Source organism: Folsomia candida, unplaced genomic scaffold (genome assembly GCF_002217175.1).
Source record: "Folsomia candida strain VU population unplaced genomic scaffold, ASM221717v1 Fcan01_Sc034, whole genome shotgun sequence".
Lineage (NCBI taxonomy): Eukaryota > Metazoa > Arthropoda > Collembola > Entomobryomorpha > Isotomidae > Folsomia > Folsomia candida.
The window spans coordinates 838,801-852,690 of NW_019091226.1; the positions used below are offsets into that span (position 1 = coordinate 838,801).

At 39.7% G+C, this 13,890-nt stretch overlaps 2 protein-coding genes across 6 annotated transcripts; one reads left to right on the forward strand and one right to left on the reverse strand.

Annotated features, from left to right (window-relative positions):
- Nucleotides 1-1,332: 1,332 nt before the first annotated feature.
- LOC118439346 (delta(24)-sterol reductase-like) lies at nucleotides 1,333-6,006 on the reverse strand. 5 transcript variants are annotated; one of them, XM_035860594.1, is made up of 9 exons: nucleotides 5,716-6,006; nucleotides 5,481-5,642; nucleotides 5,187-5,411; nucleotides 4,397-4,491; nucleotides 4,166-4,337; nucleotides 3,734-4,102; nucleotides 3,196-3,347; nucleotides 2,932-3,099; nucleotides 1,333-1,557 (listed from the first exon to the last, which is right to left on the reverse strand). In XM_035860594.1, exons 1-8 carry the CDS (start codon nucleotides 5,902-5,904, stop codon nucleotides 2,946-2,948), a joined length of 1,518 nt encoding a protein of 505 aa, XP_035716487.1. In that variant the 5' UTR covers nucleotides 5,905-6,006; the 3' UTR covers nucleotides 1,333-1,557; nucleotides 2,932-2,945. The 5 variants fall into 5 exon arrangements, with proteins under 5 accessions (XP_035716487.1, XP_035716485.1, XP_035716486.1 ...); XM_035860592.1 differs by having other exon boundaries at nucleotides 2,911-3,099; XM_035860593.1 differs by having other exon boundaries at nucleotides 1,333-1,567; nucleotides 2,911-3,099.
- A 1,643-nt stretch (nucleotides 6,007-7,649) lies between these two features.
- On the forward strand, nucleotides 7,650-12,739 carry LOC118439391 (ATPase family AAA domain-containing protein 2B-like). Its single transcript, XM_035860649.1, has 6 exons — nucleotides 7,650-7,686; nucleotides 7,828-8,864; nucleotides 9,364-10,313; nucleotides 10,480-11,180; nucleotides 11,381-11,725; nucleotides 12,123-12,739. The coding sequence occupies exons 3-5, from the start codon at nucleotides 9,650-9,652 to the stop codon at nucleotides 11,480-11,482; spliced, it is 1,467 nt and encodes a 488-aa protein (XP_035716542.1). The 5' UTR covers nucleotides 7,650-7,686; nucleotides 7,828-8,864; nucleotides 9,364-9,649; the 3' UTR covers nucleotides 11,483-11,725; nucleotides 12,123-12,739.
- Nucleotides 12,740-13,890: the final 1,151 nt, after the last annotated feature.

Below are 13,890 nucleotides of genomic sequence, written 5' to 3' on the forward strand. Positions count from 1 at the left end.
TCTAAAACACAGTTAAAACCCATTAAAACCCTAATAAAACCCATTAAAACCCGAATAAAACCCATTTAACATGGTAAAACCCGTTGGGTTTTACTCATTAACAACCCATTAAAACCCAAAAAACCCAACCCATTAAAACCCTGGGTCGGAATACCCTGACCGGGATCGTGTACCCCTTTGATCCCAGTAATCTCGTCAATTGACCCATCTTCATTAACGGTTCGACAGTTATGGTCTGTTAAAATGACAAAAACAATATGCATTCGGATTTTGAATAAAATGTCCTCAATTAATTGACCATTGCTTTTTCATCGATCTTGACAATGTCATCCAGCCTGGATAAATCTATCCCGGTCATGGTATCCTTGTAAACGGGCATTCTCAACGACATGCTTACCCACCCGGGTCTCGCCGTGCATAATTTTGTACGCCTCCCACCTTCGTTCCATGCGTTAATCTTTAAAATAATATAGCGAGGTTTGAAAATAAAATTATAATTTTGAAAGTTGTTTAGTGTGTAAATTATTAAAATTGTTTAAGGTATTTGTATAATTACCTGACTTTGAACATGCTCAACTTTTTTTGCGTGCAATTCAGGCGAATTTATTGGTTTAAGTTTTGCACAGGTAAATTCTATGAAATATAAGAAAGGGAATACCAGAGCTCGTATCGGTGCAACGACTGCTGAAACGTAATATCTGGCAATGTGGATGATTAAGCGCTCCAAAAATGTGGGGTGGGCCATTTCAAGGGAAATTTTAGTGAGGAATATGCAACCAAAAAGTCCACCAAGGTGATACGGACTGATTAGTTTCGACGACGCTGCACCTTCTTAAAATGAATTTTAGGTGGTGTGTGTTGGCATTCGTCCTTGAATGTAATTATGCAAAGATGGAAAAATATATACATATTTATGTATGTAAATATATGTTAATGTACATACATATGTATACATATTTATGTATGCAACTCCACATTTCCTTATTATAGATTTGTAAATATGAATTTGAGTATGTATGTGTAGAAATGTAAATACATTAATACAACACATGCAGGAAAACCTTATTTACTTCTGGATTCCCAGGTGACCCTAACCTGTTTTCTGTAAAACGTCAATTTAATTCAACTCGGGCATGGTTTGGTAACATGCATGGAAAAATGGAAATGCAACTTCTCGTAAGTTCGCTGCAAATCTTGTTATGAAATAAATAGGTTCAAACCAACTTTGGTTTCAGCATTTTAAAATCTTTCGGTTCAATCTTTTCCTCTATGACAAATAAGAATTGTCTTGAATGAAAATATTTTATGGTTACTGTGCGAGCGTTGCGAGAATTTTAAGGATTTGGCCTGAGGCTTGACCAGAACATTTTTACTGTTCACTTATTGTCTGCAGATACATTCATATTTTCAGCGAGATTTTAACCTTTTAAGTTGTAAAAGAGTAAGCATTAGTCTATGCCTTGGAATATATGACATACTATTTAAATCACCCCGTGCATCTTGAATTTCTCTAATTTGGTAGACATATCCGTAATACATTTTGGTATTAGGTAAAACCTGTTAAACACTGAAATTCACTGAATTTGGCGAATTTTTAAGCATCTAAGGGTTGATTCATAAATCGTGGCACAGTTTTGTCTTTAGCTCTAGCTTTAACAAAGATTGGAATTCTTGTGTATGAATTGTTTCATATGATAGCCCAACCGATGTAGTATTAGGGTTTTAGTTCAAAAAGGCTGATAAATAAACAAGAACCGTCAGACAAAAAGAGAAACAAGTCCAACCAAATCTCTTGGTGCACTTTTACAAAAACGCACCGAAATTGGACGAGAAAAAGATGCACCACCACCTCAAAAATGAAAATATTCCAAATACCTCAAATTGTCATTACATGTCAATGTATGCTTCAAGAAAATCAGCCGAGTTCAAAAAAATTATTCATCACCTGGTGTGGCAGACCACATCCAAAGTCATCATTGCAGTGCCTATAATTTTGAGGGAACGCCATTGACGTTAGAAAACGTAGCATCCAAACGGGTAAAGATATCTTAACCAACTTTTCGCCGATTTAAAGCAGAATGATAGAGGATTACAACATTTTGAAAACTAAGGCCTCAAGTTACATTAAAGAGGAAAAATTAAGAACCAAAATGGGATGCAACTAAATTTGCAAAAAAGTGTAATCCAAAATACTTGCCAGTTGTGACGAAGCATACATCACAATAACGCTATGAAAAGTTTGCACCGAGCAATGTTTTATTGCTACAAGTCGTTAGGATGTGAAATATGAGGTTAATGTATTTCCCAAAGCCAAATTCGCAAAAACGGACAGATTTGGCTAGCATTGGACGAAAATGGAGCAATTTCAAAGCCCTCAATTATGGATTGGACCATGACCCCATGTCTTTATTTATCAAAATGTATCAAACGCCGATTAATTCCTTACATAAATGGTCATCAGGTGACCCAGTCAGATTTTGGCCGGATGAAGCCAATTGCCATTACGGTTGAGTTATTACCGACCACCTCAACGATAAAAAAATTTGGTTTCTGGCAAAATTGGAACATGCCAACAATGTTCTCCAAACAAGTGGGATTGAAAGATGTTAGGCTTGATGCGAAAGAGAACATCCATGACGACCGAAAGTGGTGAAAATCCTGCTTTGAATTCGACTCATCATGAGTCAAACCTGAAGATTGTTGGGAGAAAGTCAGGAAAAGCAAAAATCAACAGGCCTGGAAAAACCTGTGAGAAATTTCTTATAGAGGGTCGCCGCGACCAAAGTGATTTTGGTCAATGTTGTGCATCGCATTTGGAACAATTATTAACAAAGTTGTTAACATTTCAACTTATTGTTTAGTAATGAACGCCTTTTAAAATCGTGCCACGATTTATGAATCAATCCTTACATATGATAACCTGTACACAACTCTGTATATCTCAATCATTTCCTCCCTGCCTGACAGATTTTGTCGTAAATGTCTGGAAACGCATCCGAACAGTTGAGCTGTGCTCTTACTTTGTTGTACAATGTTGGATCGAACATTTGATCATGTTCATTTCGGCTTAACCATAAGTCCGCATATGCCCCTTTGATACTACGCCAGTGACAATTTACATTAGGGTAGAATTTTTTATACATATGTACGTACAAATTTTCATGAATAAGTTTCTTAAGATTTAGCAAAAGTTACCAATCATTTTCCAGACAAAATTGTTCCAAGGCTTTGTTGGATTTTACAACCTCGTAATCATCCGGCTTCCCAGAGTAACCATAAAGACCGATGTCCATGTACATCTTGTCCGCGTTCCCGTCAAATTTAAAATATACCGGTTCGTTTGGTACCTTGGCGGGGCAAAGCCATACAGGGTAAACTTAAATTCCGCGGGTTGTGTTATCAACTCAAATATTTATTGACCATTATGTGGCTTACACACACAATAATTATTTGATGCGATTGTTACCGGCGGAGGTACATATGTAAATACTATGCAATCTTACCACGTGGTAACAATATAGTAACAAGTTGTCTAGTGAGGGTAAGAAGTTGCCTCTGGGGTTGGTAATATATTTATTATCTATCAGAGCGTTGGTATTATGGGGCCAGCCGGATTTAGCCTCCATATAGATGTTACCCTCCCGGGATAAATTATTACCGAAGCGGTAGAATTGTATAGTAACTTGGTGGGTAACAATCACATCATAAAATTATTGAGAGTGCATGTGTTTACCTTAACTTCTTCGTGAAAGAACTCCAGCGCCATCTTCATCTTATCAATCGGCACGATTAAGTCTTGTATGACAAGATTTATCTCGAAGATTCGTCGAAAATAGCGCGGAATAATTTTATACGCGTAGTTGTCTTCAACTTGCGCCCATCCGAAAATGTAGCGAAACAGGGGCACATCAATATATGGAACGTATGTATGGCAAGTCCAGAAGGTGGCGTAGGAATGGCGGTGATAATAATCTCGGAGGGGGATGAATTCCGTGTTGGGGGCAATTTGAGATATTGGTAGATTAGTTGACTGATTGTCAGTTAAGAAACTTTGGACGTGTTTGTAGAAAGATTTCTTGTAGCCGGCCGAAACGGGGTTTACCTGTGGAATTGAAGTTTAAGGGTAAAATTTAGAGTTAAATAATCCCGCTTAAAAAACACTTGCCTTTCCTGGTTCGGATTTTGATGTCAAAGTTCCCACCATGATAACCCCTTTATCCAAGGAATACATGATTCCTTCAACAAAATCGGGTCCGGGTGTCTTAAGAGATTCTTCTGTGACTCGTTTAGTCGCTTCATCCAACGAGTTGACCGGGATGTAGGAAAGTTTCACGTATCTGGAAATTTATATTTTTTTGAAACATTACGAAACAATAACTGTAAAATGTTAAACTACTTTTCCGCCTTCATAATCTTAATGGTGGCAGCAGTTAGGAATCCGAGGGTCCCATAGGATCCCGGAATGGCATAGAACATATCCGAATTTTCGTCCTGGTAAATTAAAAGTTAAACATTACACTGTGCATCAGCTTCAGCGGTAATTGTTTGGTAAATAATGAAATCAACAAGAAATTTTAAAACCGAGTACAGATACATATTACTGACAGGGTAAGGAAAACTCCATTGTTTTGTTATTGAAAACCCATACCCAGGGGTTTCATCTGGGTTTTGCGGGTAGTCAGGGTAGTAGGGGGTAGTCGGTTTTTTTTTGGGTAAGATGAGTCAGAGTCTCATGTACTTCTTAAGTTGGGAAAACAATCTGGGTTTTCAGCAATTTCGCAACAAAAGTGGTGTTTATGCTACACGTCACCGTCACGTCCTCCTCCAAATCCGATTTTTTGATTGGTTACAATTTTTAATTGTCGTAGTGATAATTTCGATCAGCCAATCAAACAATCGAATTTGGAGGAGGACGTGACGGTGACGTGTAGCATAAACGCAAAGCTGCTTATTAATTCTATTGTAATAACTTATTAAATTGTGGAATTGTTAGTAAAGCTCTGTTATTATACTTTATAAAATCCGAGAACCAAGACTATCCGTGGGTATATTGCTCTACCCCAAAACCCACCAAAACCACAATGGGTAGCATACCCTGATTACTGATCAATACCACTTTGATAAATACTTCTTGCTATTATTTTAATACCAGATAAAAAGTCTAAAAAGTCTGCATACGTACATACCTTACTGCACTTTACAACCTCCCCTGACGAGAGAACAACCTCGTATGAAGTGCAAGTATTGTGAAAGAATCCATACTTGTGCGACGAAGTTTCCAACCCAGCCCCACAAATCAGTCCTCCCACCGTGAGAAACTTAAGCTCCGGCACGACCAGGATTGTGTACCCCTTTGATCCCAATATTCTCGTCAATTGGCCCATTTTCATTAAGGGCTCGACGGTTATGGTCTGTTAAAATGACGAAAAAATATGCATTTTTATTCGGATTTTGGACTAAAATTTCATCATTTAATTGACCATTGCTTCTTTATCGATTGAGACGAGGTCATCCAGCCTGGACAAGTCTATCCCGGTCATGGCATCCTTGTAGACGGGCAAACGGGTCAACGACATGGATACCCACCCGGGTCTGGCCGTGCATAATTTGTTTCGCCTCCCAGCCTTGTTCCAGTCCATAATCTGTAATTTTTTTTACATAATCAGAATTGCTAATGAAATTTATGGAAATTTTGAAAAATATTTAATTATTCACCTGACTCTGGACATGCTCCACTTTATTTGCATGTAATTCAGGCGAATAGGTTACTTTAAATTTTGCACAAATGAACTCTATAAAGTATAAGAAAGGTAGCACAAGAGATCGTAGAGGTATAAAGACAGCGGAAACGTAATATCTGCAAATGTGCATAACTAAACGTTCGAAAAATGTGGGGTGGGCCATTTCAAGGGAAATTTTATTGAGAAATATTTAAAGAAGATTTTAATCAAGCAAGGTCGAAGAAGCTGATGGATTCGTTTCGATCCTGGATATTCACCAACTGAATGTTTAACCATTTTGTGTTTGTCAGTATGCTGGTAAATAAATATAAATAAATTGACTTATGTATGTACATATGTAACTCTTAATATACACGGTCATATTAACTATCTAGTCATTGATATCGATAAATACTTGGATGTGCAGATGCATATGGGAGCGTCCATAAATCACGTGATCGAATAGAGGGGCGGAGGGGTCTGAAATTTGTCACCAATTATCACGAGGGGGGGGGGGTGGGTAGACGGTCAGATGTCACGTGACATGAGTAAAGTTTTGTATATGCCAATAAATGTCATGAGAGTTATATATAAATTCTCTTGGCATACCTCACACACGTTATATAGATTTGATTTTCATTTTGCATATTTAGAAACTTGCTTCGACTTAAAATTCTTATGTCTGACTGGCTTATTACATAGTTATTTACACATGTGTGTAGCTCTAATTAATGATTAAGAAACACTGGAATAATATTGTTCTTCCGGACAACATGATTTAATTTGAGCATCATCTGTCACGTGACTGGTGGGGGGGGGGGGGTAGCGAAATTATCGCCAACGGTCACCAAGGGGGGGTGGGGGTCAAAATTGTCCAAAAATCGATCACGTGATTTATGGACGCTCCCTATGTATGTACTTCCATACTCAAATATGTAAATACATACCACATGAAGTAGAAACTTGCTCTAGGACTTGCTCTATTACTATACCAACCTAATAAAATAACTCTTGGGCGTGGTAACAAAACTTGGTATATTTTCCCTGCGATTTTGTTACGTAATAAATGCTTAACTCTAAACCATTGGAGGAAAACGTTCATGGTTAGCATGACAAGAATTTTAATGATTTAACTTGAGGCTGACCAGAAGATTTTTACAACTTATTCCATAAGATGATATGACTACTTGTTAACAAAAGATAGGTACATACATACATTTAAATGTTGTTTACTTATGCTCAGACGTAGGTATTTATTTATACACGGGTGCCTAAGCACAAATGCATACATAAAAATGCATATTTTCATCTCATTTGCATAAATCTCACTATGCCCATTCTTGGCGACACAGGGTTTCCATGACCAATTAATTAACTTCACTAATATCTCAGAATATGTAAATTAGGTGACTAGCCGGGAAAATTCTCCTGAGTACATGCATACTTGTAACATTTTCAAGCTCAAAAAATTTGGCTGGTTAAGGGAATCGCAAAATAGGTCGCAAATCTCGCAAATCTACTTATTAAATACCAATGTTGATCTTATTTCCATGGCATTCTGGAATTTCTTTCCCTGCATGGGTGAGTTTTCGAAATACTTTAAAGCGTCCCCACTTGCTGGGTAAACTTGCGAAAAAAAATCCTATCAATTTCCAGCAAAATTTTTGCGAAATCTCGCAAATTTCTTAAGTTCTGCTGCTAAATATGCTCAATGTACGAGATATCCGACATATGCGAAGGGTTAACGTTGGTACGCTAACTACTAATAATTCAATACCTTTGACCTTATCAATTACAAATTATCACGTAGATAATATAAATAGAAAAGCAACTTTTATTTTTACATGGATTTAAGCAAAGACACAGTTTCATCTTGCCCCCCGTCCGCTCTCGAGATAAAAATCGTTTTTCCCTTCGTCACTCTTCCAGCAGCAGGCACACCACGCGGACACAAGTCAGAATTTCGGTAAGTTTTTTTTCACCTTTTTCTAAAAATTTCCAACAATTTCGAAACATTTTATGATGCTACACAATGTTCTCGAGGTGTGGTTGACTCAGTAATTGATCCTATACTATTGAAATTTGCGTATTTCCTCTCTCTTTTCAGTAAATTTCTGTGACCCAATTTCTGCCTTCATTTCATCATGGCTTCCTACGTTTTCCAACTTTTCAAAAAAGTCTTCTTCTCCGTCGACAAGAAATCCGAATCCGGCGAGAAATCTGGAGGGAAGAGGAAATACTGCGAAATGGGGGTGGGCACGGGGGACGATTTGGAAACTACTCCTCCCCCACGTAAGAAACTCAACCTGGGAACGAAACCTCCTGAGCAAATCCCTCCAGTTTCAGCTCCCACGATGGATGAAGTGCGTCGCAAAAGCTGCACCAATTTTGGCGATCTTGTAAAGTTTGAGGAAACGTTTGGATTACCACCACCAACATTAATTTCTGGCGAAATTGGAGAGGGAAGTGTCGACAAAACGACTCCCACCGTGGCGACGTCGACATCTACATCCACAAATACAAGTGACACCCCGACAACCACTCCCACTACCACGGCCGACACGAAAACCACAAAAGTTGCCCCCACCGATACAAAAAGCAGCAAAACCGATTCCACCGAAGCGAAGGGGGACGACCCGAAAGCAGAGGCCGAAAAGAAGGAAAAAGAGGAAGAAGAATTCATCAAAAGTCACGAAGTCCATGTCGTCGCCAACGGACGCCACGGAATCTCCACACAACCTCCCCCCGACTTCTCCTCCCCTTCCCTCCAAAACTACGACCTCAACAACCAGATCGACTTTCTCCGCAAGAACGTCATCAATCCCATCAAGTGTCGCGAACTGTACAAAACTGGAAATATTTCCCTCCCCAAAGGAATATATTTCCACGGTGGCGACATAAATTGTCAAGCTCTCCTGCTCGTCAAAGCCCTTGCGACGGAATTAGGCAAAGAATTCGGGGATGGGGCGAAACCCCTTAGAATTTTTAGAAGATGGAAGGTCGACGTGTTTTCAAAATATTCGGGTGACGGGGGAGCAGAAGTTTTCGTCGACTGGCTCTTCTCCGCGGCGACAAAGTTCCAGCCGTCGATCATATTTATCGAGAATTTGGATCAGTTTGGAAGCTATTGCAGGCACGATATTTGTAAGTGGATGGACAGATAAGTAGTTATCCAATTTATGTGTATCAATAACGAATCAAGCAGGAATTTGTATACATATAACAGCTTAATTTGCAATATGCTTTAATTTTGTAAGTATAAACACTTGTTTGTGTCACTAATTTAAGTGCGACAATTCACGCAATGCTTGGTAATTTTGTAGAACAACTCACCAAACTTATAAGACTTCATCTGAGCAAGTTTACAAAAAGTTCGTTAGCTAATTTTCCTTAGAAATATTAGCAATTTTTTTAAAAAGTTTGCAAGTTTACAGAACTTAGAGTTCTCAATGTTACCAAGGCCTGCGTGAATTGCCTCATTAATTATATAATTGATTCTAATTGATCTCCTTAAATATTTAGTTGAACCACGTACTTGAGTAAATGTTGAAAATTTCCGTAACTTCAAAAACATTTTTTAATCTCAACAATTAAATTTTTGAACACTTTTCTGAAAATAATTGTTTCTTTTCTAAATTTCTAGTCACAAATCACGAACTCGTCGCCAAACTCGGGGAACGGATGGACACCTTGATCCCCGGCGAAGTGCTCGTCATCGCCACCATCGCCGCCCCCACGAGAACCTTCCAATCCCTCAATGATGTCCATCGTTTCACCAAATTCCTCCAATTCCCCACCACCATTACGCCCAAAGGGATCCTCGGCTGCCTCAAGATGCTCACGGAAACCTGGACGGAAACCTGGATGTTTCCGAAACCTCCCTGGAAACCAGAGACGAAATTCTAACCAAAGTTTCTGAACTCCTGGCCATGGCTGGAAAACTGTTAAAACGTGACCACATTGAAATCCTTTGCCAAGAAGTTTATCAAACCGCGATCAACACTCAGATTCAAGGTTCTTCTTCCTCCTGCAGTTGTTGCAAATGTCCCCCAACGGCGCCCAAATTCCCCTCGGTGTCCGACTGGCAGGCGGGATTCAAGGCTTTCGTCGAACTTAAGACGCCATTTGACGTTTCCACCACGCCGGTGGCGGAAACGTCAAATTGTTCAGATTTTAATGCAGCAATGCCCCACTCTGACGCGTCCATGGAGGGGCTAAGTTTTTCAAAAATTGGCGGGCTCGCGGCGCAAATTCAGGTCTTGACGGAGAACATAATCACCCCGCTGAGGAATAAGGACAAGTTGAAAGAACTCGGGTGGGAAGTTGAACCCGTGCGGGGATTTATTTTCCACGGGCCGCCCGGAACGGGGAAGACGTTGCTGGGAAAGACGTTGGCGGCAGAATTAAGTCGACTACAGGGCGGGAAGAAGTTTTCCTTCTTTTATCACAAGGGGACGGATTGTTTTGCGAAATACGTGGGGAAAACGGAGGCCAAGTTGAGATCGATTTTCGCCAATGCGGAGGCGAACAAGCCGGCGATTATTTTTATGGATGAGATTGATGGTCTGTGCAGTGCGAGGGATGAAAATAGTGGTGAGTGGTTTAATTCGGATGAAATTTGATATTTTTGAAACATTCAAACAGTCCAGAAATTTTAATTAAATTCCCAAAGTTAGAAAATGATTAAAATTGCGCTGATTTAACGATGAGGTGATCTAACTCTGAATAAAATTTTGCCCTTAACATTAACTCTTTCCAGCCTCAAACTTCAAATTCTACAACGGCGTCGTCACCACAATGCTCGGACTGATGGATAACCTTCCGCGCGGAGAAGTCTTCGTCATCGCAGCGACCAATCGTCTCACCAGTCTCGATCCTGCACTCCGTCGTCCCGGCCGATTCGACAAATCCATTGCATTCCAAGCCCCAAAGAAGGACGGACGAAAATCAATCATGCAGATTCACACGGCCAATTGGGACATAAAATCAAAGCTTGACGAAACCTTTCTGGATGAACTTTCCGAAATGACGGGCGGTTATACAGGCGCCGATTTGGAGCAAGTTTGTCGCCAAGCCTTCGTCTTCGCGATGAAGCGACATATTGCGGCAAAGAATTGTCCCCTGCCCCTGCCAGAAAAAAATGCGGAAAAGGGACCGGAAGTGGAAGGACCGAAGTCGAAGTTTGATGGATTGATCGTTCAAAAGCAGGAGTGGTACAGCGCCGTGAAGGCTGTCCCTCCAAGCGGGACAAGTCACTTTGGAAATGCGGTTATCTCCGATAAGCCAATCCCCGCCAGTGCCGCGGCCGCTTTGAAGGATGACGTGGACGAGATTACGGCCCGTTTAGCGTACTTTATCAAGCCTGATGAGAGTGGGACTGGAATTGTGAAATCTTCTCCGAAATCTGGCGGAGGCGGAGTGCTTAATACTTTCTTAATTTGGGGAAGTGATGCGAAACAGGTGAGTCAAAAATTTACGAAAAAGTTGGCACATTTTCGAAAAAAATATGCACAATTGTATTTAGTATCGTATTTAGTTTACGAATAAAAAAGAAGGGGTCGAGCTTCGTAAAATCGTAACTTATTTTGCGATACGAAGAATACGAAGGATTCATGAATACCCTTAACAAAAACTTATGATTTTTTATTGTAAATTTCCAGCTTAAAGTGATCGACAATCTCTCTTTTCGTCCCCCGGATTCAGCTCGGTTATCGCGGCGAAAATGGAAATTCTCCCTCTTGGCGTGGGGCTTGGTGTGGTAAAAATATATATTGCGGCCATCTTCAATCACGTGCTTAATCCCGGTGAGGACAAAGTAGCAGTTTTGTATGTTCCTGGGATCGATCAATTGTTGAATCCGAAGATTGGGAAGGCGTGGGAAATGAAGGAACACGAGCAGATTTTGAACAGTTTTGAGATGATGCGAGGGGAAAAGGTTCTCCTTATCGGGACGGCGGCAGGGTCACCGGACCAGATGAGTGACAAGGTCCAAGTCCTGTTTAGAGGTTTGTGCAAATTTTTAAATTTTCCGATGTAAAAATTCTGCAAACTTTTACTCTGACCGTACTCACGCTACTGTTCGCAAATTTGGCATTGCTTCGCATAATTTGCGAGACTTGGCAAAAGTTTTGCTGGAAAATCATAGATTTTTTTGCAAATTTATCAACCAATTTAACATGTTTTTGCAAGATTATTTCACATCCTCATCATTATTAGCAAGATAAGTTACACTAAATGGAAATAAGATATGAATGGTGTTTTTATAAGTAAATTTACGAAATTTGCAATTTTTTGAGCTTCGGAAATTTGCTAAATGCGTGATTGTCGTGAGTACGCTTGCCAGGTTTTTCGCATGATTTTGAGCAACTTTTCTAATATTTTCGTACTTTTTTATACTTCCAGGCCTGCACAACTCTCGTCATTATGAAATCACTCCTCCCAACGGAACCCAAATACGGCAAGTGTTTGCCAGGATTTCCGAAAAAATTCCTTCCATGGCGTTTCAGAAAATTATAACGAAGTTAGGCGGCTCGACATCCCAAAAAGGGACAGGGAACGATTTTACTCGGAAAAATTTGAGTTTGTACGATCTGCTTGATTTCGAAGTGGAGGTCACCCAAATATGTGGCAAATTTGACGATCTGACAACGGGCAAGGCCATGGATGACGTTTGCTTCGCTCTGGACAAAGCTACGGATGCCTTCTGCTCATATTTGGATGGACAAGAAAAATACAAATCGGCTCTTTGCGGCATGTACACTTAATTAATTTATTATCCTATATATTGTTTATTCGATATTTATTGGTAAATTTCTAATTTTTAAAAATTCCTTAATTGTTATTCATTCTTACAAAGATTTATAAATTTTCAAAATTTCGACTTCGACCTATTTACTATGAATTTCTGCATAATATTTTGTTTAGTTAAGTTATTCACAATACATTTCGACTGTTCTATTTAATACGACTTGGAGCTTATCTACTTTACTTGTTATGTAAATTAGGATTATTGATTATGGTAAAATGAGTCCATAAATAAAATAAAATTTTTGATAATGCCAGTAAACTTGCATAAGTGTAAATTTTACCCTTTTTCAATTTAAGTTACTTTTACTTGCTTTTACAATTTAAGTTAGTCAGAAGTTTCAAAACTGGTTTCATAGTGAATTCACTAATTTAAAATTTTACTTTTCAAAATGGGAACAATTATTTTTAAGAGCGCATATATCCATGTAGTACAGATGACATGGAAATGATAGGAAATTGTCCTTATCCTCGCATGTTGAAATGACGTAATATATGGACGAACCCTAACTGATAACAGCATAAATTATACAAAACGTTATAATCGCAGTCACTATGACAATTACTGAAACACTCGAAGACCTAATATTCTTCAACTTCCGTCCCACATTTCGTAACATGCCCATCCCAACAGAAATAATCCCTCCCAGATCGCATCCCCCCTTCGTCCCCAATTCGATTCCTCCCATCACCGCAGCTCCAAAAACGAGAAGACCCCACATCTTAAAAAAATTCGACATATGTCTCATCCCGATAAACTTTTCGACCACGGCCACTGTCCGATTCTCGTTATGCTGGATAAACTCAAACCTCATAATCCTCAGGGCAAACCTGTCCCTAAACAATTCCGGAAACCCGGCCTGATAAAGGTGCCGAACAATGTTCATCCCCGCCCCACCAGCCGGCATCCTAATCTCCGTCGTCTTAAAAAGGGCCGCCCCCAAGGTGAACGTATCACACTGCAGGGCGTCCCCATCCTTACGATATTCATTTCCGTACATTTCATACAATTGCGCCAACACTTTACTCAGCGAGAATGAAAACTGGTCAAATAGCCCCGTAGTCCGGTTAACCGCTAACATTTTCGCTGTTCCCAGCCAATTTGAATATAAATCCTGACCGTTAGTTTTCTTCATGTGGAAGGTCCCGTTTAACCGGTCGGATACATTGTACCGTTCGAATTCGGTCACAATGTCGGCCTGTAGTTCGGGATGATAGGCTTCCGAGTCGAGCAGAATTACGCTTCCTACCAGCCTCGTGTAGCCCCCGAGGTGGAAAAACTCCCCAATGTTGGCAAACCTATTTATAGCAGAGTTGGGTTAAATAAGGAATAAATTATTCAAATAATAAATAATAAATAATTCTT

What these genes read in the sequence shown, in the direction of transcription:
- LOC118439346 (XM_035860594.1), bottom strand. Translation starts at nt 5,904, where the DNA reads ATGGCCCACCCCACATTTTTCGAACGTTTAGTTATGCACATTTGCAGA. An exon ending in CAATCGATAAAGAAGCAATG is followed by an intron (nt 5,412 to 5,480) that starts GTCAATTAAATG and finishes TCATTTTAACAG; the next exon opens with ACCATAACCGTCGAGCCCTT. An exon ending in CAAAATCCGAACCAGGAAAG is followed by an intron (nt 4,103 to 4,165) that starts GCAAGTGTTTTT and finishes TCAATTCCACAG; the next exon opens with GTAAACCCCGTTTCGGCCGG.
- LOC118439391 (XM_035860649.1), top strand. Translation starts at nt 9,650, where the DNA reads ATGGCTGGAAAACTGTTAAAACGTGACCACATTGAAATCCTTTGCCAA. An exon ending in TGCGAGGGATGAAAATAGTG is followed by an intron (nt 10,314 to 10,479) that starts GTGAGTGGTTTA and finishes AACTCTTTCCAG; the next exon opens with CCTCAAACTTCAAATTCTAC. An exon ending in GGGGAAGTGATGCGAAACAG is followed by an intron (nt 11,181 to 11,380) that starts GTGAGTCAAAAA and finishes GTAAATTTCCAG; the next exon opens with CTTAAAGTGATCGACAATCT.